The sequence below is a fragment of the Malania oleifera genome, chromosome 9, assembly GCF_029873635.1.
Source record: "Malania oleifera isolate guangnan ecotype guangnan chromosome 9, ASM2987363v1, whole genome shotgun sequence".
NCBI lineage: Eukaryota > Viridiplantae > Streptophyta > Magnoliopsida > Santalales > Ximeniaceae > Malania > Malania oleifera.
In genome coordinates, this window is record NC_080425.1 from 84,075,458 (window position 1) to 84,103,304 (window position 27,847).

A 27,847-nucleotide genomic window follows, 5' to 3' on the forward strand; every position below is an offset into this window, starting at 1 on the left:
ATATTTATTCGTATCTATTTTTATATGTTGGATTTTAAAAAATAATAATAATATATTTATGTGAATGATTTTCTTTAAATTATCATATGTTTGTGCAGTTTTAATTATTCGTTCATAATTTTATTATTGAGTAAAAGAAAATAAAAAATACACACAACCTATCCTAAAAATATTGACTATGTATTTGGAGAGACTTTGAATTTAGAGTTATATTAAATTTGGATAAAATGTAATATAAAATTGTATTAAAATTTGTTTAAATCTATCAAAATTTAAATTCAAGACCCGAAATTGATGTTGCCAAATACATTTTGGTGTATAATAGTAAATAAACTAGTTATAATTTATTTTTATTTTTATTTTTGTGAAAATTATATATTTAAAAATATATATATATTATGAAAAATGCAACTCGAAAGAACATATAAATATTCTTAAATTAATATATGTTATGCTCCAGTTATGATATAGTTTTTTATTTAAAAAAATTTTAACAATAATGTAAGTCGGTGATAGAGTTACACAATTAAATATCATTACTTTAAATTATAAAATATTAAAATCATAAATACTTTACCACAAAATCTACTAATTAATATTTTTTATGAGATTTAATTATTAAATCTCGTGGCAATATTTTTCATTTTAAATGGAAGATCTTTGCTCACCCGCGTACCTTACCATATAAGAAGCGGAGGGGCGCATTGGTCATTAAAAAAAGTATTCATCATTCTAATTGATGCCACGTAGACCAAGAAGGTTCTTGACTTCACTGAAGGGAATTCTCGACTAATCATCGCGGCCACGCGTCGAGTTGTGATTGGGACAACAGACTGAATCCGTGCACCACCCTGTCAGCTGATATTGTCCGCTCCAGCATGCGACCTTTCTTACACATAACCTGCCACGTAAGCCGCACCGGTTAATGGAGTGGGTCCCAAAAAGTCTCTCTCTCCAGACAAAGTTGTTGTTTTTATGAACTTTGGACAGCTCATTTTCTATTTTCGAAACGGAGGGTTTAAAGAATTTCTTTTTTCAAATATTAATAAAAATGCGCGTAATATTTTTAGAAATCTAAAATTATAAATCAGTTAAGTGGGGGAAAAAAAATCAGAAAATATAGTGTATATATATATATATATATATATATAAATAAACGTTAAATTTATATACTGAATATAGCAGAGGAGGAGGGGAGGTGGCCCGGAAAGTCCTGGCACTGGTTAAACTCTTCCCCACCGGCCGGAGAGAGACAGGGACGACGACGAAATAGAGAGAGAGATAGAGGGAGAGAGGGGGGGCATCGTCTTCTTTACCCTAAAACCCTGTCTTCTGTCTCGATATATCTTTCCCCACTGTGATCTGAGGCCTCTCTTTGGATTTTCTGTCTCGGAGTTTGACCGTCTTTCGATCTCTTGGTGTATTGCGAGATGGGTTTTTAACTTATCTTGCGGATGGAGGATGCTTGGGATTGCAGGTACCCTTTTCTCGTCTCGTGCTCTTTTCCCAGAAAACAAACGCAATTCGTCTTTTATATTTTTTTAATTTTGTGGGGGTTTATGTCGTTTTTGCTGGGATGATTAGCGATTCGATTTTTCGTTTTTGGGGGGTTTGTATTATGTGGGTAATGGGTTTTCTTATTGTGAAGAATCTGAGCCCCGTGTTCTGTTTTTGGCTGGAAATTGTTTGACCTTGTTTAACGGTTCCAGCTCCAGAAGCTACGGCTGTCTCCGTATCTCTCGCATTTGTTTCGATGTTGTGTTTTCAGTTCTTAAGGATGATTTTGAGTTTTAGTTAATTGTAATTATGGTTTGATTTATTATTATTGTTAGTAGTTGATTTCTTGAATCAACAGATTAAGTTTGGTTAAATGTGGGTGTGTTTAATATGAGGATCTTTGTAATCTTTATGGCTGTTGTGGATGATGTTTGTTTTCATGCTTGCTCAACATTCTTCTAGAATCCTCAAATCTCGTTGTTTTATATTAAAAAAAAAAATTTCAAATTAGGGAATGCAAATCTCCTTTTGAAAGCAGATTTGTTTTTTTTACGGTTTTTGTTTCTTTGTTTTTGGGAAACAACAATGTAGAGCCCTTTTAAGAATCTTGTGATGTCACTGCATCAGGTTTGATTTATTTTTATGTTTATTTTTCCTTCGTATTGCGTTTGATTTATCCCAAGTTATTTTTTGCTGCCTCTTGTCGAATCCATGTGTTGTGAGTTAATTTCCTTCATCTCTTTGCAATTCTTTTTTAGCTGGAGTATTTTTTAACAAAAGGCCTAAAGCTTTCTTTAACGTTTGGGGGGAAGGCAAGGCTCCAGTTGTTTTGGGTGAATATGTGTCAGTTATAATTGGTTTGAGGTGAAACCCTTCAAGATGACACGGGGCAGAATAAGGGCGAGGCTGAAACGGAGCAGTCTTTACACATTTGCATGTGTTCGGCCAAGTGCTACTGAGATTGCAGGGCCACATTCCTTCCAAGGCCCTGGGTTCTCACGAATTGTGCACTGCAACCAACCTTATATCCATAGGAAGAAACCTCTGAATTACTGTTCGAATTACATATCAACCACAAAGTACAATGTCGTTACATTCCTTCCTAAGGCGATCTTTGAGCAGTTCCGGCGGGTTGCCAATCTGTACTTCCTTCTGGCTGCAATTCTTTCATTGACACCCATTTCACCATTCACTCCTGTGAGTATGATTGCACCTTTAGCATTTGTTGTGGGGCTTAGTATGGCAAAGGAAGCTTTGGAAGATTGGCGTAGGTTTATTCAGGACATGAAGGTTAACGCACGAAAAGCTAGTGTTCATAAAGGGAATGGTGTATTTGGTTATAAACCGTGGCAAAAAATTAGGGTAGGGGATGTGGTGAAAGTGGAAAAAGATCAATTTTTTCCTGCAGATTTGCTTCTGTTATCATCAAGTTATGATGATGGGATTTGTTATGTGGAGACTATGAACTTAGATGGCGAGACAAATTTGAAGGTGAAGAGATCTCTAGAGGTAACCCTGTCCTTGGACAATGATGCAGCTTTCAAGGATTTCACTGGAATTATCAGATGTGAAGATCCAAACCCCAATCTTTACACCTTTGTGGGAAATTTTGAGTATGATCGTCAAGTATATCCCCTCGATCCTGGTCAGATCCTCCTCAGGGATTCAAAGCTTAGGAATACAGCATTCATATATGGAGTGGTAATCTTTACTGGTCATGATAGCAAAGTCATGCAAAATGGAACAAAGTCACCCTCAAAGCGGAGCGGAATAGAAAGAAAAATGGACCATATTATTTACTTTCTCTTTACCCTCCTTGTATTGATTTCATTGATCAGCTCAATAGGCTTTTCTGTGAAGACAAAGTTCCAGATGCCAGATTGGTGGTACCTAATGCCCCAGAATACTACAGACTTTTATGATCCCAATAACGCTGCTCTGTCAGGAATTTTCCATCTGATCACTGCTCTTATCATGTATGGATATTTAATTCCCATCTCACTGTATGTTTCGATTGAGGTTGTGAAGGTCCTACAGGCTACCTTCATTAACCAGGACGTGCACATGTATGATGAAGAGTCTGGAAATCCTGCTCAAGCACGGACCTCGAATTTGAATGAGGAGCTAGGCCAGGTTGACACAATCCTCTCTGATAAAACTGGCACCTTAACCTGCAATCAGATGGATTTTCTCAAGTGTTCCATTGCTGGTACGGCATATGGTGTGGGCTCTAGTGAAGTTGAACTTGCTGCTGCCAAGCAGATGGCTTTTGACCTTGAAGAACAGGATTCTGAAATTTCTACTGTTTCTATGCATGACAACAGTAGCAGAGTTGGTTTAAGGATACCTGAGGTCGAACTGGAGACTGTCATTACCTCCAAAGATGGAAGGGATCGGAAACCTGTTATAAAGGGGTTTAGTTTTGAGGACAGTCGTCTCATGGGTGGAAATTGGATTAATGATCCCAATGCAAAAGTCGTTTTGTTATTTTTTAGAATACTAGCACTTTGTCACACTGCGATCCCTGAGCCAAATGAAGAAACTGGTAGTTTCAACTATGAAGCTGAGTCGCCAGACGAAGGAGCTTTTCTTGTTGCTGCGAGAGAATTTGGTTTTGAGTTCTGTAAAAGAACCCAGTCAAGCATTATCATTCGTGAAAGAGATCCTTCCAGTGGACAACCAGTTGAAAGGTCAGGATATAAATGAAATTTTTTTTGTGTTATTTGGGATTGTTTTGGTAGCCTGTTAAATTCTGGTTATCGTAGCATCGTATCTGTTTTCTGGAAAATTTTCAGGGAGTTCAAAATTCTCGGTTTGCTGGATTTCACGAGCAAAAGAAAGAGAATGTCTGTAATTGTGCGGGATGAGGATGGGCAGATTCTTCTCCTGTGCAAAGGTGCAGACAGGTTTGGTTCACGTTATCCTTCCAAAATTTTTGATTTCCTTCAATGCACTGGGGAGGGGGGTTCAGCTTCCATATGGTATTGGGATTATGTCTGAAGATTAATAATGTCAGTGTCTGCTTGAGGCAAACAGGTGACTATCACCTCTATCACTAGACTGCTGTAGCATGAATAGGTTTTTAGCTAGAAAAATGGGTGGTGTTGGCTGTTTGGTCTGTGAACCATGTTAGCCTGATTTTTAATCCAGTTCAAAATGCTATTTACTATTCTTTTTTTTCTTTTGGGGCCATATGCAGCATCATCTTTGAACGGCTATCAAAGAATGGAAAGATGTATGAGGAAGCTACCAGGAGGCATCTGAATGAATACGGTGAAGCTGGTTTGCGAACATTGGCTCTTGCTTATAGAAGGCTTGAAGAGTCTGAATATTCTTCTTGGAGCAGCGAGTTTCACAAAGCAAAGACTTCTATTGGGGTTGACAGAGAGGCAATGCTTGAACGGGTAGCTGATATGGTGGAAAAGGATTTGATCCTTGTTGGTGCAACTGCTGTAGAGGACAAATTGCAGAAAGGGGTACTCCAGTGCTGCTTAGTGCCTAACTGAAAATTTGTCATTTTTGTTTGTATTAAACCTAATTTCCTTTTCATCTCTCTAGGTGCCTCAGTGTATTGACAAACTCGCACAAGCTGGTCTGAAGATCTGGGTTCTGACAGGGGATAAGATGGAAACTGCAATCAACATAGGGTCTGTGTCTTACTAATTTAATAAAGGGCCCCTATTGATGCGTAATTACTTTCTTTGGAAGCTGTAGCTCTGTGGCGAAACTTTTCATTGAAAGATGCTCCATGTGATCATTGTAATTAAATTCTTGTGTTTGCGATGCAGATTTTCATGTAGTTTACTACGACAGGGCATGAGACAGATCTGTATAACAACAATTAATTCTGATTCCAAGGAGGTACATATTGCATACAGAAGGATTACATTAATTGATTTCACTATTGTCAAAATTATAAATTTTGATTCAATTCACTAGCCTACCAATTCCTGTCAAGTAGTTGAATCATAATAAGCAAGAATTGTGAATTCTTAGCTGATTTGTACAATTTTCAATTTGATCCTTATGATAGGCCATTTTATAAGAAGTCAGGTGCAACCTAAACCCAACAGATTCTATTGGATTCCAGTGGAGCCCAACTGTTAAAAACCCAAAGCTCACTCAAATACATAAGGCCTTGAACCCTTTTCCAACAGCCTTGACCCTTGAGAGTTGAACTAAATGCAGTCCATGTACATGTCTCATTAGAACTATTCTAAGCAGTGTTCAGATGCATTTATAATTTAGCCATGTTATCATTAGTCAGTGTGTGTATATATACACAAATATATTTACATTTTGTTTGTTTTACATATGTTCATGCCATTCACACTTGTTTTTTAGAATCAGGGCTGAATTTACAATTCAATTCAAGTTCCAATTCTTGATTCACAAAAATTAAGCTTTTGGTTCGCAATTCGGATCTCATTTTGACAATTATTGATTTCATCAAAGTGATCTCATCCACTTCAGACTTTGTTGGTGCTGGTTACTAAGCAGGCTGTGAAAGAGAACATTTTGATGCAAATCACTAATGCCTCTCAAATGATCAAGCTGGAAAAAGATCCTCATGCTGCATTTGCTTTAATTATTGATGGGAAAACTCTGACTCACGCTTTAGAGGATGATATGAAGCATCAATTCTTGGATTTAGCTGCTGACTGTGCATCTGTCATATGCTGTCGTGTCTCTCCTAAGCAGAAGGCACTGGTACATTTTTTTTCCTCGAAATCCTGATGAAACATGTTATTTGAACTTTGCCTATTCCACTTTTTGTGTACCCAAAATAATATTCATCAAAAAGGAGGGCGGCGGGGGGGTAAGTGTTTACTTCTGTCAGGTTTATACTTTTGTCTGTTATTGTTGGCATTAGGTGACAAGGTTAGTAAAAGAAGGAACTGGAAAAACCACCTTAGCAATTGGTGATGGTGCAAATGATGTTGGAATGATTCAGGAAGCAGACATTGGTGTTGGCATCAGCGGGGTTGAAGGTATGCAGGTTTGTAACATACCAATCGTGCTTATTTTTCCCTGGTGCATATTTCTCAGACTCTCTTCTGTTAGAAATATCTTTCTGCTATTGATGCAGATGGCAGTGTTCTTTGTATCCCTTTCATATTACTTCATTGTTGGCGATAACTAATATAATAGGGTAGTAAAAGACTGGATTTTGAATTGGAAAAGGAGTAGGGCATTGTGCTTGTTTGCTATGTTGGAGTCCATCTGGAACTTTGGCAGGAAAGGTTCTCAACTTATTGAATTCCTGATGAGGATGCCTTTTTTGCTGTATCTAGACCTTGATGGGATGCAAATCCATTTTGAGCCTATGGTTCAATACATTTACCTAATGTTCCAGAATAGTCAATTTTTCCATGAAGGAAGGAAGTTGGAAGGTTGAAGTGGCTTTCAACTTTTTCAGCCTGGTTCCGGCTGCCAACATTATTGAATTTGATATTGATGGCAGGCTATAGTTAATAGAACCATTGAAACTTCCAACCCAACCCCTTCCCCTCTAAAAAAATAGCAGCATTTGTTTGTTAAAGAAGGAGAAAATGATGGTGCTTTCCACAAAAAATGTTTGAATGGTATCTAAAGGATAGAACATATATGCAGTAAGCTAAAGAGCATCGCTTGTGGACAATAAATAATCATCAGATGACAAATCTCTTTACACGTTCTTTTAATTTATGAGGAGGGTAGGTTAATGTTGCTTGAGGACTTGCAACATAGACCGTTTGTATAGCAAACCAGTAGGATATTGAGGTTGGTGTGGGGGGAGGCGAGTAAGATATAGAATAATTTGATTTGAAGTAGGAAGAAAGGATTTGATGGCACTTGGACTTCCAGATGTTGCCCCTGCCCCCTAGACCAAGTGGAGCAGTAGAAAAGGATTCATTTAGCTGAGCCCACCTATTGGGACGTGAGGTTTTAAAGGTTTAGCTGCTGTTTGGGAGCGCTTAAAAGAAGTGCTTATTATCACTTAAAATTTGTACTTGTATTCTTCTTCGTCTTGTTTTTTTTTGAGTCCTGGTACCCATTTGGAGGAAAAAATAATGGTGGTTCGTAAATATGGGTCTAGTCTGGACCACTAGAAAATTGATGAACCTGATTTTTCCACTGTTCCTCTTGGATGCTAGTATATTACGGAGTGCTAAAAAATTTTCATTCTTTTGCAGGCTGTGATGGCTAGTGACTTCTCTATTGCTCAGTTCCGGTTTCTAGAGAGACTTCTGGTTGTTCATGGACACTGGTGCTATAAGAGGATTGCTCAAATGGTAATAATAGAAGTGTCCCACTTGATTTTTCCTTTTCCTGCTTTTGATGTGTTTGTATACTTGCAAAATGCATGTTCTCGATTTACATGCTTCTTGTTGATTTAACCTCATTTCAAGTCGCAATATTCTCTGTTCAGATCTGCTATTTCTTCTACAAAAACATAGCTTTTGGCCTCACCCTCTTCTACTTCGAGGCATTTGCAAGCTTTTCTGGGCAATCCATTTATGACGATTGGTATATGATATTATTTAATGTCATTCTTACCTCTCTGCCTGTCATTTCCCTTGGGGTTTTTGAACAAGATGTGTCATCTGAAGTATGCCTACAGGTTAGTTATGAATTACCTCCTATGTTACTAAATTCATGTTTTGATTGGCTACTCTTTGACCCACGCTTACACACCTTATTGTCTACAGTTCCCTGCACTTTATCAGCAAGGGCCAAGAAATTTGTTCTTTGACTGGTATAGGATATTTGGGTGGATGGGAAATGGTCTCTATTCCTCCCTTATAATATTCTTCCTCAACATTATCATCTTCTACGACCAGGCTTTCCGTGCTGGAGGCCAGACTGCTGACATGGCTGCTGTTGGCACCACCATGTTCACTTGCATCATTTGGGCTGTCAACTCCCAGATTGCACTCACAATGAGCCATTTCACATGGATCCAACATCTCTTTGTCTGGGGCAGTGTTGCCACTTGGTACTTGTTTCTTTTACTCTATGGCATGCTTTCACCAACCATTTCTGGGAATGCCTTTCAAATTCTCGTAGAAGCTCTTGCGCCTGCACCAATTTACTGGTGTGCCACCCTTTTAGTAACAGTTGCTTGCACTCTCCCTTATTTTGCCCACATATCTTTCCAACGATCGTTTAATCCAATGGATCATCATATCATCCAAGAAATCAAGTACTACAAGAAGGATGTCGAGGATCAACGCATGTGGACTAGAGAGCGGTCCAAAGCAAGACAGGAAACAAAGATAGGTTTCACGGCAAGGGTGGATGCAAAGATCAGGCAGTTGAAAGGGAAGCTGCATAAGAAACATTCCGCTTGTGCACAAACAGCAGCATCCCAATCGTAACCATAACAATGTGCTTTCTTTTTTGGTTTCGTTTTTTTTTTCCCCTTCGGGTTTCTGGCCTTCTGCAATTTTATGTAGTGGTCCTTCGTTAATTCATTTCTTGGTATTTTTTGTCTGGTTTAGCGGGTTCAGTTGGGAGTCCATTCTTTAAACCAAAGCACTGAAGCTGTTGTATGTACAATATTTATGAGGTTTGATGAGTATAGCTTGTGAAAAATAGTTTAAACCTATTAGCTATATGTGCTTGTTTTCTTCTTGCCCCTTGTATTTTTACAGCTTCACTATTATTTCTCTGTGCCCATTAGGAAAGAGAACAACTCTACATAACAAGGGATTATAAAATTTTTTAACCTCACTCCATGCTTGCAGTTTGGAGCTTGCCATTGTGTAGATTACAAAATGCAATACAAAATTGTATTTTGCTTCGTCCAAATTGAAATTCTAGGTATGCAGTTTATGCTCCCAACACAATCTCATAAATTTGAATATTCTAGACAAATCTACGTGATCGATTGAAACCTTTTATAGAAAAGTACTTTTTAAAAAAAAAAAAAATACTTATCTAAAAAAGTGCTTATTTAAAGGTAGTCTGAAATTACTTATAATAAGTAATTTCTTCAAATAAATATTTTTTCATAAAAATAATTTTTTAAAAAATGTTTATTTATGTTTTTTAAAAGTAGTTTGGAAAAGTAGCTTTTGAAATTAACACTCATCTAAATGTAAATCAAACACTAGTCTTTGACACAAACACTTATAAAAGTATTTTTTTTTAGAAAAAATATATTTATTTTTTACGACATTTTGAATGAAGACTAGACTAACTAAAACTTTTATAGAAGTTTTTTTTTTAATCCCTATTTTTAAATCTTCATGCAGAGTATTGCCATTTATGATTACCAGCTCTTCATTTGTGTATGATAAAGTATTAGAATGCACTTAAGAATGGAAATCAAAATTCATTCCCTCTTTTTGAATTGGGACTGTAGAGAGTAAAGAGAAGTGTATGAAAGAAGAAGGGAAGAGCTTGTTCAAGAGGATGGTGGGAAAATGTCATTCAAAATTTGCAACTGCATTAAAACCATACACTGCACGCAATACATATCCACAACATTAATAGTAAAGCAAATAATTACAAAAATAATTCCAAAAAATTATGTAAGCTTCATGTTTTCTATTATGAAAATGTGTCTGTTTATATTGTCAATTTTTTTAAATTGGTGTTAATGATTTAAAGCTTTTTTGAATAATTAAAAACAACCATTTATGGTTTTTTTTGGGCAACATAATGCGAAAAAAATATTTTAATGTTTGGATTAACTTTAGGGATTAAATCATCCATTTTATACCTAGTTTTTAATTAAAATTAATGTTAAAAATTGGCGCTCTAATACCAATTGTTGATGCGAGTGCATAGCGGAAGATTTCGCAAACTTAAATCAAACCGGAACAAGTAATGCAAGCAACTCAACGATAAATATATGAACTTAAATCAAGGATTACAAAATATAGTATGTACAAACAAACTCAATGCGTAAAGAAGAACTTAGACTACATCTAAAACACTTCTGTAGTGTCCGGAGCAAAATTCTCCAAAATCTCTCAATCTGCTAATATTCGATTCAAATTCCGTGACTTGCGCCAAACGAAACCGCCGAAGATATCGGGGTTGAATCCTCTGCAGGTTAAAACCGTCGATGATTATCTCCCGAGACTGAAACATGCATCCAACTTCCTTGTTCTTCGCATCATTATGCTTCCTTAGCGCATGCATTCCGCTTAAATATGAGCCACATATCCAACAATTAAAATTAAATAATCATATAAATTTATAATTCAATTAAAATGAAATAATCATAAAATTTCTTTAAATTCTAAAATTATAAAAATATATGCTTAAAAATATTTTGCTTATTTTCTGATTGTCATGCACAATAAATTGTTTTTGTAAAGTGAATTCTAAAGTATAATAATTATAATAATTTTTTATTTTTATAATTATATTTTAAATTTGTAGTCTTTTTTAATTGTATTGTTTTAATGATATTTTTAAATTGTTATTTGATTCAAATACAAAAACAAGATATGATCACAAGTAAATAGTGTCAGAATATTTTTTATTATTATTTGAAAAATGAAAAATTAGCTTACAATTTTATAATTCTTTAAAAAATTAAAATAAAATTAAAAATTATTTTTCACACCTAAACATTCCCTCGATCTCTTAAATTTACAAAATATCTAATTTATAAATCCTCACTCGCAATAGAATTGCTATAATTTCTCATAGGTTTATCTATCAAAGTTTTCTATTGGAAAAAACTTGACCTTGAGTTTTAAATAAGCAAAATATGTAACAATTAGATTGATATGTCAATTAGCCATTGAACTTATAATTTCGTTTTTTTTTTTTTTAACTTTCAACTGGTATGTGAGAGATTTCAGATTTGTGGGATTTTCGAAACCTTAAGGGTCTATTCGGATAAGGAATTTTGATGAGGGAAGGATAGGAAACTTATTTTTCGTTATATTTTTCTCTTTATATCAAATACTACTAAAAATAAAAGTTTGTTATAATATATTAAAAAATTAAGGGAAATTAAACGTGAATGATATATAAAATCAAATTTTTGTTCATTGAATATATATATATATCAACGATGAGAGATTAGATCCTTTTTTTGTTTTCCTTTCCTTTTTGCTTGTACTTTTCAAGTTCTAAACGGGCCTAAAGGAAGTCCCTTTGCTTTTTTTGTTTTTTAAATTTTTTATTATCAAATCTCTAGAAAAATCAATTTGTTTCGGTTAAAAAATTATTAATTGAATTACGATCAATATGTAGAGAACTCTCACATTTTGAAAGATTATCCAAGTTATTATGAGAGTCAATAAGTTCGTATAGCTTAGTTAAAATTAACCTCCAATTTTATACTACTTTTATTTTTATTTTTATTTTTTATGCTCTCGTGGGATTTAAGTTGCGCTTTTGACCAATTTAGGTACTTTAAATATTTTTCATAGGCAAGTTAGTAAAATAATTGTTTGATCAAGCTCAAATATCGTAGAGTATTTAAATCAATCTTAATTGAATCTGACTTGCCTATTACTCATTTATAACATAGAGACATTACGTGTTTATCCATAAAATAAACTATGAAATATAAAATTTAAATTAAAATTATAAGTTTATTATCAGCATGTGAATTAAAAGAAGAAAAAAAAGATATTTTATTAATAAATTCATAAATTTAAAGATCAACAAGAACACAAGAGCTTTTCCTCATTGACTTTATGAAAATATAAAGTGTTTAGGTATTTTAAAATAAAAAGGATTGTAGTGTTTGTAAAAAAATTGAGGTTGTGAACGAATTTTCCTCTAATTTATTTTATGTTTTTTTAAGAAAGAAGCAAATTAATAAAAAATATATATTTTTATAATTTAAAACTACGTCGTCTTGTTTGATTCTCACTACGGATCCAAAACGACGTCGCGTCAGCTCCGTGCGAGACCCTATTTATGTTGAAAAGTCCGCTTCGGATTGGATCAGAGCGCGTGGAGTACGGGTATCATGATGCCTCTCTCTGTCTCTCCGTTCTCTCTCCTAATCTCTCTCTGCAACCAAAACCTCCATTAATCTGAGCTTTGGAGTGAAATCAGCCCCACGACCATGGATTTCCATCTCCAGTTTTCCCATTGATCTTCCATTCGCTCTCTCTTTTGACCGTCCATGTCCTACCTGTTCAATCTCCTTTCATTTCTGCGAGGCCTCCGGCTGTAGTTGCCCCTGACTTCAGATCATCGGAGACGACGATTTTTTATGTTCTTTATTTTATTTTAAGAAATATATATTATTTTCTCGGAGTTATGGTCTGATAATAGTGCTAGGGCTTTGTTTGATGGTTGATTTGGTATCATTTTGATGGAGCCTCGCGTCGGTAATAAGTTTCGGCTTGGCCGGAAGATCGGTAGTGGTTCGTTTGGGGAGATCTATCTTGGTTCGTTTATCAATTGTGCTCGTTTCTGTTTGTTGTTGTTTGATGCTTTTTCTTGGATTAGTAGTTTTGAGTGTTGTTGTTTACTTTTTGTATTTTTTCTGCAGGTACTAACATCCAGACAAATGAAGAAGTCGCCATTAAGCTTGTGAGTAATAATTCTATGGATGAGATTGAAAATAAATAAATATATTTGTAAACTTTTGTGTAATTTGTTAAAGTTTTACTTGAATGATATTGTTGTTCTTTGTATATAATAATCGTTAATTTCTGTATAGTTATTGTTTTAGGAGGTCAATCCGTGTCCATTATCTAGCTCTTTTGTTTCATGTGAGTTTATAATAATATAAGTATGGGAAAATTCGTGGGTAAGCACCAATTTAAGGTTGGGATGGAAAGGAGGTCATAAAATGATGGATGTGGGTACTGTTGATGTTGATTGTGTGTTTAGTAATTTTTATTGATATTGAAAATTTAGAATAGGTTTTGGGGATTGGGAGGCTAGTAAAATATTTCATACGTCTCTGATCCTATTTTATAAATTGTATATTTAGGCATTGAAGCAATTAATTATTGTGTTGAAAGCCTTTTGGATTCATATAATTTGTTAGCTTTGTTTACACTATTGTGCAAAGGTGTGTTATTGGGGATACATTAAGTCAATGTTTAATGCAAGCTGTTCTGTGTCTGTGTTGTGACCTATTCTGTGTAGAATAAGTTTTAGTCTTGTGCTCTAATTTGCAGTGTTTGATGCAAGATTTTTTGCTTCAGATTTTAAAATGACAAATTGAGGCAAGAGAGGTCCCTGTTTTTTAACTTTCAAGCACCCTATTTCTTCTCTCTATTTTTCCCCCCATCTGTTTTTCATTATTTAAAAATATCCATCTATTTTTCTTGTGACTGGCATGGACTGAAGTTAAAGGTTAAAATGGTAGTCACTTAGGGAAGAGACATGAATTAAATATACATTTTGTTCACCTGGTCTGTTTATTTGTGCGGATTGGTTACCGACCAGCCCTCTATTTCTCTCTCTTCCCAATGTTTGTTCCCGTTTGTGTCGTGTTCTATCCCAGTCAATGCAGGTTTATTTCTTGAATTGTATATATTGTTCAACTTGTAGGGATTCTAGATTGGGTTTTGTGCAGAGGAAAATTTTGCAAGGTTGAGAAGTTCTAATCAACAGAAGCACAACCCCCATAGGCTTTATTTGGGATAATAAGTGGTAAGGCTAGGCATCCGAAGTTCTAAACCTTATGAGGCAAGCATAAGCCTTAAGGTGATGAGGCGTAAACCTTTTGATAATTTTATTTTTAGATTGAGATATGCTAATAAATTGTGTATATTTTTAAGATGAAGAAAAAATAAAATTACAAATAAAATATGTAAATTGATATAATTTGTAATCTAGTTGTCAACCATTCTAAGAATACAAATTTGAATTTGTTAAGGAAATCGCGAGAGATAGTTATAACAATACAAAGTTCAAATTGTCCTCATGATCCAAGGTGCACCTGTCAATTATTTTGGAAAGGTCAAGATTCAGGAATTTTGGAGATCAGCTCATTTTAGGCCATCCCTTCATATAGAACTGTGATTATAATTTTCTTAGCCAATGTAACTTGAGAGTCAAATGCCCAAATGCATAAGCCTCAACTAAGAAGGTGCAAGAGACATGCCCTTTGTTCAAATGTGCTAAATTCAGCATATAATTCATTTGACTGTTTGGGATTTGGTATTTTAAACCATGCCTCAAGGTGTTTGGGCATGGCTTGCCTTGAGGCAAGCCTCAATTGTGCATTTTAAAACATTATATTTCAAGGGCATCCGTAACTTTGCTCTTCCCCGTGATATTCAGGTAAATGGTATGGAATACCTAAAAATATATTTCTTAACCATTCAGATTTGGTACCCGTAGTATCGAATGTTATTAGCTTAGATTACATAGTACTTTGAAATATAATTAGCTGTTTCTTAGAACCTTAAAATATTGCTGTTCCTCTTAAAGTAAATGCAGCTGTATATTTTACCTCTTAACTATTTGTAATCCAATTTGCTTCCCTGTATCTTTGATTAAGAAAACCTTTATAACAACATGTAAGAATGTTTGTCCAAAAAAAAAAAATCCTAGGATTGGGCTTGTGATATTTATCACTAAGCTATGATCTTAGATTCAGACCCATCTTTTGATTTTTTCTTGTTTTTAATTCTGATACCAAAATTTAACAGTTGCAGTGGATTGCAAAGTACTTATTTAATGTCATTTTTGTATATTCAAATTTCCTTTTTTGTTGACCCCAAAGATTTTCATGGGATCTGATTTCTACAGCACTGCAATGGTTGTGAGCATCACCTCCCAAAATTGTGATTGATTTTCTTTTTAAAATTTAGGGCCAGAATCGAGCCGAGCTTTAACAAGTTCAGGCTTGGTTTGTTGAATAAATGAGCTTAATGAGTTGAGCTCGAGCTTGTTCATCTCATTTAATAAACAAGCCTAGACAAGCTTAAACAAGCCAAGTTTAATCTTGTTTAAATTTTCATCTTTTTATTAATGAGTTTTGAAACTAAACCTAAAACTGCCCATTAATTTAGATGAAGAACAACTTGGTTCATTGCACCGCTAGGCCTAGAATTTTGATTTGCATTTAATTGTCTTGTATTATGAAAAAGTCTTAGAAGGTAAATAAAAATATGTAATTAGAGATGACTTGAGAGTAATATTATTGAAATCCATATATATATATATATATGTATATAATGTCAATTTAAGATCAGTTCTGAGCTGAGTTTATAAATGAGTCTCTTAATGAGGCAATAAATTAGTTAAAATTTGAGCCTATATTCATGAACGTAATTAGTTAAACTCATGAGCATTATTGAGCTTGTAATTGAGCCAGCTTGCAAGCTAGTTAAATGAATTGGATCTTGAGCTTGGCGAGCCAAGGATAATTGAGCTCAAACTTGGCTTGTTCACTTTTCAAGATTCAAATCTAAGCTCGATCTTGACTCATTTATCTTCATGGACGAGCTTGAATGAGACATTATTGAGCCACCATTTAGTTTGTGAATGGTGTGGCTCATTTCCAGGCCTGCTAGAATTATTGCTTATTTTCAGCTTAGGCATGTGAAGAAAATTACCTTTTTAGTTGGGATGTGGTTAGGAGGCCTAAATTTGAAGGGGTAATTGGTATGTGATTTGTAAGAAGTTTTTTTTAGTTGGGGAATGATTATGGAGATCTCCTTTAGAGATGAATTCCCATTGGCCCAAGGTCATTAAAAGTAAGTATGGTGTTTTTCAAAATGGGTGGGATACTAGAGGGGATTGTTATTGCTTCTTATGCGAGCCCATGGTGGTTTGTTTCCCATGTTTCCTTCTCTCCTCTCTCTCACTTCAAAATGGTTTATGGTTTATGGTAATTTGATTCGGTTTTGGGAAGATCTTTGTGTGGGGGAGGTTACCTTGGATGCCTTGGTGCCTTGTCTTTTTAGAATATTTTCCATTCATGATGCTCAGATGCTTTCTTTGTATTCTTTGTGGGAGACACTTTTACTTGGGATTTTTAATTTTTAAGGAATCTTGGGGAAAGACAGATTGATGAGCTCATCACTTTGTTGAACGTTTGGATTCTTTTGTTCCTCATTCGGGTAGTGACCCCAGGATTTGGTCAGGGGATTTCTTGGGCTCATTTTCGTCCAAGTATTTCTTTCTACATTCATTGGAACCTTCAATTCATTCTTCTTTTCCTTGGAATGTCATTTGGAAGGCTGAGATCTCTTTTAAGATCAGAGCATTTATTTGGAATTTGGCTCTTAACCAGATTAATACAAATGACTTTTTATGGTGATGGAGACCGTTTAAGGTTATTAGCCTAGATATCTTTATGAAATGCTTGGAGTCTAATGAACCAATGCGCGTCTCTTTCTACCTTGTTGTGTGGCTCAACAGATTTGGTCTACTCGCCAAGTGTGGATGAGTTCTTGTTTATACAGTTTAGGGGTCTTGGGAAGGGCAAAAAGGGAGATCTCTTATGGATGTGCAGTTTATGCTATTCTTTGGACTTTGTGAGCTGAAAGAAATGTATGCATCTTCAATGCTAAAGCTACATCTGTACACTTGTTATGGGATAGAGCAGCTTTTTTTTTTTTTGCTTCTTTTTGGGCTCACTTTTTGGGAATTTTTTTTGGGGATTTCATTGTTAGATGGTTTTGACCTGCAATGGCGAGCAACACTTTTAGAGTTGTTTTTTAGCTGTTTACTTGGGATATCTTATCCTCCGAAATTTGAATTCTTGTTTCTTTTCTAACGAATGATTTTTTTCTTATCCAAAAAAAAAAAAAGCAAGTATCACAGCTACACTGTTATTTATTAAAGGAAAAGGAGAATACTGGACAGTTTGTTTTAGACATCTAGTTGTCACTGCAAGAAAGGTGCTAAACTATAGTTCAAGTATCGTTGAAATTACTAATTTGCTTAGCATGCACTCTATTTAATGACCATTAATATGTTCAATTGTGGATTTGAATTTTTTGATCTCTTCTTCTCAATTTTTTCTGGTTGATTTATGTAGTTCTGTATTTACGATAGTTAATATTTGTAGAGCATGAAATTCTATTTTTTTTTTTCTTATCAGGAAAATGTCAAGACAAAGCATCCTCAACTGCTCTACGAATCGAAGTTGTATAAAATACTGCAAGGAGGAAGTAATGAACATATAAAATTATCTTAGTTGCTGTTCATATGTTCATCTGTTTGATATTTTTTTCATTTGATTACTTTTTCTGACTTTGGCAGCTGGAATCCCAAATGTGAGATGGTTTGGTGTTGAAGGGGACTATAATGTCCTTGTGATGGATTTGCTGGGACCCAGTCTTGAAGATTTATTCAACTTTTGCAGTAGGAAACTCTCTCTGAAGTCAGTTCTCATGCTTGCTGATCAGATGGTAGGATTTCCTTTATTCCAAGCATGTTTTACTAGTCTGGTTTGTAGCTTTAAGTTTCATTGGGTCATTGGCATTCTTCATATCCTTTTCAGATCAATAGAGTTGAATTTGTGCATTCCAAATCATTTTTACATCGAGATATCAAGCCAGACAATTTCCTTATGGGTTTAGGAAGGCGTGCAAATCAGGTTTTGATTTGAAACTCTTATTGATTTTGTTACCAATGTTGCCTTTCACTCCTGCTTTGAATTTTGATGCATTAGTTGCTTGTAATTGCATGTAGGTCTACATCATTGATTTTGGTCTCGCTAAGAAGTATAGAGACACCTCAACCCATCAACATATTCCTTATAGGTGAGCCATTTTCTACTTTAGTGAAAAGGTTTATTTGATGCTTATTTTAGAGAGGCTGATGATGGCTTAATTTAAGATATATATATCTGTGTTTGCACGTGTGAGGTGGAGGGTAAATATTTTAGCTGCTTTATAAGATGATTCTTATCTCATGTTATATGTGGCCCTTTTGTTAAACCATTTTTATAATTTTTTTTCTGAGATTATTTTTTCCCCTCTGGCTGCTGTTGTCTGGGGTGGCATTGATGGCTCGCTGTCTTTGGCCCCTACAAGTAACTGCTGTAAACTCCTTAGTTCAAGCAATGTTCATTGTGTACAGATGGTTCCTGATTCTTTGATAAACAAAAGTGCCTAGGTAAACCCCCCCCCAAAAAAAAAAAAAAGCTTTGTTATTAGAACATGGAGTGTATCTCATGGAGCATATTAAGAAAGGACTCTTGAAAAGTTACTGTAATGAGTGAATATGGAGTAGATGCTCTTTGGAAAGTCTGAAAATCTCTCTCAAATTTATCCACTTTTCATTCCCCATGCTAAATTCTTGTTGGGTAGAGGTTGTAATATCTGCTTCTGGAAAGATATTTGGCTGGGGAATGTAGTTTTGTCCACCTATTTTGCTCACCTCTTTTAACTGAGGTTAGGGCAGAATGGCTCCATTTCTACCTTTGTTGTTGATTCATGTGGTTCTTTACCTTCTTGGGATTTTCACTTTCAAAGGTCATTGAATGATAGGGTGGCTGAGCTATCTTCTTTGCTAGTCTTGTTGAATAACTGTTGAGTTTCATAGGAGGATAGTCAGTCTTGGTCTTTGGATCCTTCGTGGGTGTACTCTAGAAAATCTTCTTGTGAATTTCTGACTAGCTCTAATTCTTCTTTTACTCTCCATAAATCCATCTGGAAAGGCAAAGTCTACTCTAAATTCAAGGCATTTATCTGATTGGTTGCGCTTTTATACAATGTGATTTTGCTTGGAAGGTATGGAATAATTTATCTGGTTTTTAGGTGAATTTTGGGTGTATCATTCTGGATGGAGTGGAGGACTTTTTGGCAGTTTCTTTTGTTGGTTTTGGGAGAGAAAAGGAAAGAACAGCACTTTGGGAATGTGCTTGTTTTGCAGTATTTTGGGGGGGTTGTGGATGGAGAGCAATGCGCGAATTTTTTTAGGGAAGTTGTCATGTTTTCTGGCTTGGGAGAAGGTTAATTATTTGGCTTGTCTTTAGGGTGGTGAGCCCCTAGACACAGAGTTTGGATAGTGGAGGTTGCTGTAAGTCGACAACGAGCAGTAAACAGGTAGTTCAACTTGTGAACATGAGAGGATTAAGCAGTGATTGTGTGTATCTGTGTTGTGCTATGTTCAATACACCCTTTTGCCAAAAGAGTTCCCTGCAACGTTGATTTGGAGAAGGTGGGCAGTTGGGTTTCAGGCTATTCATTGTGTTATCCAACAATCATCTTCCCCAAATTATTCTTTTTAATTCTTTTTTTTTTTCTTTTCTGTACTATTAATTAAAAGGAAGACATGGCAGTTTTTTCAGTCTAAATTTTTTGCCTATAATCCTCCACGAATGTCCTGTTTTTTTACAAATTTCTATTGAAATGCATAATTACAAATGACCATCAATGACTCTCCTTAATTTTTGTATGTACACATACGATTCATGATTATCCGAAGTGCATGCCCATGAGTTGTTTTTTTTTTTTTTTTTAAATTTTTTTGGATAATTTCATCGTTTCTTCATGGTAATGGACAACACCATTGAGTTGGTCTCCTCTCAAATTTTGTTTCAAGGAGGTTTAGTAGATTACTTGTATGATCACTTGTGAGCCTAATTCAGTGAAATTTCTTCTATATTATTTTAACTTCTTGCATTTTAGTATGTTTATTTGTATTTTTTTGTTTGACGTCCATGTCCTGCATATAATGATGCCAAGAAGTCACCTTTACCAGTTTCTTGTCCATGTCCAATTTGTCTTAGGTAGCCATATCCTTTTGGTGGCACCAAGTATAGAAACTTTAATTGATCATCTATAGATGACTTTGCCCTTCTACTTGAAGATAAATTAATAAACTACTGTTTTCTATGTTGTTCTTTTTAATCTTATCTTGTCATATAAATTGCAGAGAAAATAAGAATTTGACAGGAACTGCTCGATATGCTAGCATGAATACTCACCTTGGCATTGGTATGGTTATTGCTGCTTCATTTTAATTTTTTTTTTTTTTTCAGTTCTGTGTTTCCGTTTACAACCTCTAATAAATTAAGCAGTGATCTGTGTGACGGATATTTTGACTCTAGACTATGTTGCTTTTTGTGCTGCACAGAACAAAGTCGTCGGGATGATTTAGAATCACTTGGATATGTTCTTATGTACTTTTTAAAAGGAAGGTAAACATGTCCTATGCACTTCCATTACTTTATATTTTTTCTATTTCATAGGTTATTTGGTTTAAACCCATATCTTTGTAGTCTTCCTTGGCAGGGACTGAAAGCAGGAACAAAGAAACAGAAGTATGAGAAGATCAGTGAGAAGAAAGTGTCAACTCCTATTGAGGTAACTTTTGCCTATGATATTTTTTTGCCCATTATCTATGTCAAGTTCCATGTAACTTACTGGATTGCTTACTCCTTCTGTAGGCTTTGTGTCGGGGTTATCCAACAGAATTTGCATCATACTTCCATTATTGTCGTTCCCTCCGTTTTGATGATAAACCAGATTATGCATATCTAAAAAGGATATTTCGCGACCTTTTTATTCGTGAAGGTTTGAAAATTTTTGCTTTTTCTATGCACAATGTTTTATTTTTCAGATGTTATACAGATATTCTACTTGTCATGGTGCTATCACAAAATTTTTCTGTTCCAAATTGTGTAGTTATTTTCTTAGCAAATCTAGACTCCTCTCATTGCTGTTTCTGTAATTTTCTTCTGGCTTTAGGTTTTCAATTTGATTATGTGTTTGATTGGACTATTTTGAAATATCAGCAATCCCAAATTGGCACTCCTTCCCGTAATCTTGTAAGTGATATAGCATAATTAATTTATTTCTGCTGACCCATCGACTACAAATTTAATGAACAATTCTTATTATATGGCAGGGCCCTGGTGTGGGACCAAGCTCTGGGATGCCTATTGCTAATATTGATAGACAACCAGGTGACTGCATTTTACTGTTTTACTTTATGCAGAATTCAATGAGCTAGATTGATAAGAGAGAATTTTTTTTTTTTTAAAGAGGAAATTTAACACCTTTTAGTTTCTTGTTTTGGATGATGCAGCTGTAATGATTTCTCTCGAGTTTTTTGTGTTGAATTTTTTCTATATTGGTCAATATTGTAACTAATGCATATATATTTTATATATAAATATGTACATATTAATCGATATTATGACATTATAATTAATATATATTGTATTATTTTGGTAATAAATATGATATCATAAAAAAAAATTGATGAAAATTACATTTTGAGTGGGTGTGCCTGAGTGGAATACAAAGAGAATGGAGGTTTTTAGGATAAGAAAAAAATGTATTAACAGCTATCCAAAAGGGAAAAATGGTGGGGAGAACAATGAGTCACCAAAGAACAGACACAAGAAAACAAACAGAGAGTTACAATAATACTGCCTTCCAATCCTTAACCAGGTCAGGCAGTGGAACACCCTGATAAAACCCAAAGGATAGGCCCAAAAAGTGGCCAAGAAAAGGTGCTGCCCCCCTTGGAGAAGAAAAAAGTGCTTATATGTGCATTATGAAGGTTCGAAAGTATAAACAGAGGCGAGGTACCATCAGCTCCAAGGTAACCCTCACCCATGCACACATCCTCCTAGAACCGAAGCCTGTTGCTATTCCTAACTTTGAAATGAGCACTCTGCTTAATTTATTAGATTTTCCTTACCCTAGGCTCCTGAGCATCTTGTTTATCTCTCTCATCCTCTAAAGGTCCACAGTTTTGGAAGACCCCCTAACAGTTAACTTCTTATGGCATGGTGGTGACAGGAAGTTCGTACGCAGTACCATCAACTGTGGAGAACATTATTAATAAGAGAGGAGGTTTACCTTGTGGGCCTCTGGTGGTTCATTTCCAAGGTGCATTATTGATGAAGATGGATTTGAATTAGGTACATGGATGTATTGGGCAGTGGCAATCCCTGCACAGGCACCTCCATGTAACTAAGATGACCTATCTTTTGGGCTTCTGATACATTGCTTACAGTACCTCTCTGATGCCTTCCTATAGCCAATCCCTCAACCCACAGTGCAGGTTTCTATTTCTGTGTCCTCTGATAGGGATCAGCCCGTCCTACATCACTCTCACAATGGACCTAAAATTTTGTGGGCCAAGCCTTCCAAGGGCAAAGTTTGAATCTGAAATTTTACCCAAAGTAGGTAAAGACCTGCCATAACATTTCCCCTTGCTGTCAAACTTTCCTTTCCCAGCAATTCTTCCTCCACGACTGGACTCCTCAGAGTTCTGCCATTGTCAGCAGCAGAGCCTGGAGTCTAGAGAAAATTGACTCTGCTCTACCCACATTCATAGATCCGCACTCAAAACATTGCATCTTTAGGTGGAGATTGGTTGGATTAACACCTTCTTCTGTCTTATGCATTGCTTCCAAAAAGTTCTTCCATTGCAATGCATCTGCACCATCTGGTATGCGGATCCTTTGGATGGTCACCTTAACTGGAATCTTCTCCATCAAAATAAAGTGCCCGGAGGCATTTGCCCCCAAATGAAGCAAGACAAAGCGGTTGTGTGCTCTAAAAATCTTCACACATGGGTTCAGTGTTTTTGCAAAGAGGAATGATTGCAGCTCCTTCAATGGCCATCGACATTCCTTGTCTGAAAACAAGATAGAGAAAAATGACATTTCATTTTCTCTATAACGCACCACAAATCCCTTTTTCTTTGAAGAGGAACTGTTTGTTGACCGAGAAAATGTTCTGGGCAATTTATCAGTTCTGTATGCTTACAGCTCAAGACAGGCAGCATCTTCTTCTGGAGGAACTTGAGTGAGAGGGAAGCAGCAGAGCTGGCCTGACTCTTGAGGGGTGATTGATTCTATCTTTCTCGTTTTGATTGTAGAGTTTGGATTTGGAGTTTGGATGCATGGGTCGTGCAAATATTTTTCTGATCATTTTCTCATGGTTCTAGTTCTCATTTTCCTTTCTATTCGAAGAGGTTGGAGTTTGATTAGAGAATCCAATGTATTGTGTTAAAAAAAAATAAAATTTTAAATAGGGCAGAGGACACACTTTCCAATGGAAGAAATGCGTGTTGTGATAACAATAGTAGAATGAGGACACATGGCTAACAATGACTAAATTTTTATGAGAGAGTATTGATACATGCTTATAGAGACTATATGGACATACTCAATTTACTTTTACTCCCTTACCCTGGTTAAGTCCTTTGGTCTTTATTGTCTAACTATTCATCTTTTGCAGTATTTGGTTTAATTTTGGTGTGTGATAGGACCTCAATTCACTTTATACCAGTATTTTATGGTTGATTCCGTAACTTTGTTGCAGGTGGTGAAGAAGGAAGACCTATTGGCTGGTCACCCGCAGATCCTAGTCGTAGGAGGAACTCTGGACCACTTCTAACTGCTGGAAGTTTATCAAAACAAAAGAGCCCAGTTGCTACTGATCCACATGTGACTAAAGATTCAATGGTAAGTGATTTTGATTGTAGCCAAATTTGTGAAGTTTCCTGCCCAACAGATCATAAAGAATAAATTATTCTATGACTTGCAGTTGCCGAATGATATGAGTGTTTCGGGAACAAAAATGTTAAAAAATATTTTGTGAATAGATTCCGATAGAGCATGTGTATTTAGTTGTTTGTGTACAGGAGGCATGATCTGCTAAACAGAGCGGGGGTTTCCCCCTTCGAGTTGCAGGTCTTACCTACTGGACCTGGGGTTCTTAATGCTTTGTTGCCAGCTGTTGACAAGTCAGAAAGAAGAAAACTTGGTTACAGTTTTTGCCTCATTTTTCTTTGGTTTGTTTTTAGGATGACATGGTAGCCACTGTTGCATAGTGAACTTTTTAATGCCCCCCTTTTAACTATATGTTTATCCACCCATCATATATTTTTTCCTATATATATGCTTTGAAAGCCAGACATTCAAGGTTTCTAAATTTATTTTATGCGAAATTTGAATCTCTGGAGGTTTGTATTTTATGAATTTAGTACTTGTATGGTTGTATGGGATTGAAAGTAATTGAGTATTGCTTGATTTTAAAGGATGATATTATGATCTTTCATGCACATTAGAAAACATCAGGTTCAACAGGTATGAAGCGAGGAATGGTGTCTAAATAAGTACGAAGCATGTGTTTGTGTGTGTGTGTGTGTGTGTGAGAGAGAGAGAGAGAGAGAGAGAGAGAGAGAGAGAGAGAGAGAGAAGCATATTTTGGATTCTTCTACTTAGATTAATTTTCTTGTTTGGTAGCTTTCTTTTTAAAAGCTGTGCTTTTTAATGATTTTTTTTAAATAAGCAGAAGTTATGAAGTTCTTTGACCTAAGAGCTCACTGGGAAAAAGAAAGTTTAAAGGGTTATTGAGAAGATCATATAATTGTTTTGTAAAAAAGAATTTTTTTTACAGGTGGAGAGTCTAGGGATTTTCCAACCACAATAGGTATTCAATTTTTTTTTGTTAGTGATGGATGGACTTGCTAGGAGTAACTAAAATAAAGTTCCCTAATTTATGCTGTTTGCAAATGATACTGTCTTTGATGAAAGTGAAATTGACGATGATTTAATGCATGAAGTTAGAAAATGTTGGGTAAGTTGGGAAAGTGCTTAGGGCGTGCTATGTGATCAAAAAATATTCTTAAAATTAAAAAGAAAGTTTTATTGAATGTAAGAGTAGCTATGCTGTATGGATCATAATGTTGGGCAACTAAAAATCAACAAATTCAGAAAGTGAAAGTTGCCAAAAATAAGAACGCTAAGGTCGATGAGTGGTATTTCATTCTCCTTTTGTTTTGTTATTTTTGAATCTCCTCTGTTTGTATGTTCTTCTCCTTGCTATTTTTAATAAGGCTTCTTTTTCTATTGAAAAATGTGGATGAGCGGTATAATTCTAAAAACAAATTAAGAACACATTCCTGGTAAATTAGGCATCAAACAGAGAAAAAAGAGCACAGGTATGGCTGGCATAACATCTACAATTGTTGAAGATAGAGGACCTGCAACCAAAGCCAAATGGTGCACTAGTGAGGGGGAGTGAAATGTTAGTGGGAGGAGGGAAGGAGTATACTTAGAATAGTGTCCAAGATTATGTAGATTTGCAGAAAGGATTCATGTATTGGATCCCACCTAGTCGGACTTAAGGCTTGGTTGTTGTAAAAAGTGAAAAATTACTATATTTTGAGGGTTGATACTTTGGTGTCTGTGTCGTTAAAATTGATGAAATGTCAAATTATTGTGGTAATTTTTGTTATTTTAATTTTTCACCCTGCTTATAGGTGCCTGTGTCTATTGGTTTGATTTATGATTTATATTTTTTTTTACGAACTAAAAATGTGTGCTATGCATTATAGGATGCATGATGGGTCCCTATTATGCTATTCTAGATGGTGTCTTTTATTTCAAACCCCTCTATGCACAATGTTGAAGAGTCACTGTCAATTGAATACTTGGCCCAGAACTTGGTGGTCTTACACGACGAATTGCGTTTTGTTGAAATGTTCTCCCCTTACCTTTGGTGCTTTTGCTGAATATCAAGACAATTGTTGATTAATATCCTGCCATCCATACATATAGTGCTCTAAATTAGTCCTGAAAAGCTTATAAACACAATTGTCCAACTTATATGATTACACATAATTTATGCTGTTGCTTTAACTCGTCTGCAGTTAACTTGCTCTAGTTACAATTTGGTTTCTGCTTTTGCTTATGCATTTGCTTTGATTTATGTAGTTACCTAGCTCTAATTTTTTGCGGTCAAGTGGTTCATCAAGGCGAGCTGCTGTCTCCAGCAGTCGTGATGTTGTGATTATTGGGAGTGAATCTGATCCTTCTCGGCCCCGCACAGCAGATGCAAGCCCAGGAGTGCTGCGCAAGATTTCGAGTGGGCAAAGAAGTTCACCCATAGGATCGTCAGACCACAAACGTGCTTCTGGTAGAAACACCTCAAACATTAAGAACTTTGAATCAGCTCTCAAGGGGATTGAGGGCTTGCATTTCAATAACGACGAGAGGGTGCATTATTAGCGCAGCTGCTCAATCCCTCTGCCAATGTAAATCTTTGAACTGTTATACTTTTATTATCCACTCAGAGTGGACTTTGTTGTCTCCTGTATTGTGTTTTTTGAGGGAAAGGAAGGCTGCAAGCTGAAATCTAGTGTGTGAGACACAAGGTTGGAGAATTTTTTGCTCCAGTCCTGCGTGAAAGACGAGATAATGGAACAGCCAGTTAGCGCAACCCCATCTGAAACATCGGCAAGGCTTTGTCGATACAGTTTAAGTTGTGTTGGCATGGTCGAGTTCTGTTTGCATTTCTTTTTTCTTTTTATTCTTTTTAGCTCTTCTCTGCCATTACATCTTCAGCAGTCACGGTGTCACCGACATCAGAAGCTATGTTGTGAGTTAAACCATTTTTTAAAAAATTCTGTTAAAAAGTGTAAGTTGGTCTGTATTGAGTTTTCTTTTGGTTCGTTTGGTTTCCAAGGTACCTTCTTCAAATCTGAATATTTAGCAAAATCTGGTCAGACTCTGATGATCTTAGAAATTGCTTGTACTGAGTGGTACAGATTCTGAAACATTCTGTAATGAACAGGAGGGACTTGTGGTATGCTTCTGTCATAGCTAACGATATGTTATTCCTCTTATACAGTCAGCAGTTGCTCTGCACTCTCCTTAATCTCCTTGACCTTGAAAATTGTCTTATTGTTTATTATTATTATTATTATTAATCAAAGAATCCTGAATTATTGGTAAAGTTGTTTTTTGGCGATCAGCAGCTTCTTTTGCATAAAAGCTGAGGTCTCTTTACACTAACAAAGTGGAGTGTGTTGTAATTTGGGGATTTCTTTATGTGTGTGTGTGTGTGTGTGTAATTATGTATCATGACACATCGGATGTGTAGGGATGGTTTTGATTCAAGTTATATGACAGTTTTTTATAGGATAAATTTCGAGGTCAGTTGGTTAAAGTGGATGATAACTCACTGAGGTGCAATCCCTTGCACATTTTTTGAGTTGCGGTTCAGATTAGCATATATTAATTTTTATGAAAAACATAGGAGTCATGTCGACTATTCGTGGATGGTATCACTCATTTTATGCTTTTATAAAATATATAATAAAAAAAATAGCCATCGAAATATTTGATTGCGAAGAGTCCAAATGAAAACCAGCGCGGTGTTCATTCATTCAAAAGGTTTGAACAAAGCTTGGGTGGCCAGTGGGCATGTTGCATGGACCACACCAGTCCATTAGGAATAAATAAACGAAGACTTGTTCGTGGGTAATGGGCGTGGGATCCATTGGGGTTTGGGGTAGCAAGAACGTTGGCGAAAAACAATGACATGATCCACGGATCACAATGGTCCACTGTAATTTTCAAACTAAAGTCAAAGCTTGCACTCTACGCTCTCCAATTTTATTTATTTATTTATTTATTGTTTTCCACTGAGGGCACACAATGTACATTGAGATAGAAGGGTAATGTAAGATATATGAAGTGATGGGATGA

General features: G+C 35.6%; 2 protein-coding genes and 1 non-coding gene across 6 annotated transcripts; all 3 read left to right on the forward strand.

Annotated features, from left to right (window-relative positions):
- The first annotated feature begins 1,115 nt into the window (after window positions 1-1,115).
- Window positions 1,116-9,088, forward strand: LOC131164948 (probable phospholipid-transporting ATPase 4). Of its 4 annotated transcripts, none has more exons than XM_058122510.1 (11): window positions 1,116-1,477; window positions 2,256-4,187; window positions 4,293-4,403; window positions 4,697-4,973; window positions 5,056-5,144; window positions 5,286-5,358; window positions 5,971-6,207; window positions 6,371-6,496; window positions 7,674-7,772; window positions 7,910-8,101; window positions 8,190-9,088. In XM_058122510.1, the coding sequence occupies exons 2-11, from the start codon at window positions 2,377-2,379 to the stop codon at window positions 8,856-8,858; spliced, it is 3,684 nt and encodes a 1,227-aa protein (XP_057978493.1). In that variant the 5' UTR covers window positions 1,116-1,477; window positions 2,256-2,376; the 3' UTR covers window positions 8,859-9,088. The 4 variants fall into 4 exon arrangements, with proteins under 4 accessions (XP_057978493.1, XP_057978496.1, XP_057978494.1 ...); XM_058122513.1 differs by having other exon boundaries at window positions 5,998-6,207; XM_058122511.1 differs by having other exon boundaries at window positions 1,170-1,477; window positions 2,310-4,187.
- A 3,310-nt stretch (window positions 9,089-12,398) lies between these two features.
- LOC131164949 (casein kinase 1-like protein 2) lies at window positions 12,399-26,945 on the forward strand. Its single transcript, XM_058122514.1, has 14 exons — window positions 12,399-12,854; window positions 12,959-12,999; window positions 17,480-17,549; window positions 17,641-17,789; window positions 17,882-17,977; window positions 18,073-18,143; window positions 20,263-20,324; window positions 20,464-20,527; window positions 20,609-20,693; window positions 20,777-20,903; window positions 21,078-21,157; window positions 21,238-21,295; window positions 23,673-23,815; window positions 26,072-26,945. The coding sequence occupies exons 1-14, from the start codon at window positions 12,779-12,781 to the stop codon at window positions 26,363-26,365; spliced, it is 1,416 nt and encodes a 471-aa protein (XP_057978497.1). The 5' UTR covers window positions 12,399-12,778; the 3' UTR covers window positions 26,366-26,945.
- LOC131165169 (small nucleolar RNA snoR135) lies at window positions 19,459-19,605 on the forward strand. Its single transcript, XR_009139489.1, has one exon. It is a non-coding gene; the product is annotated as a small nucleolar RNA snoR135 (small nucleolar RNA).
- Window positions 26,946-27,847: the final 902 nt, after the last annotated feature.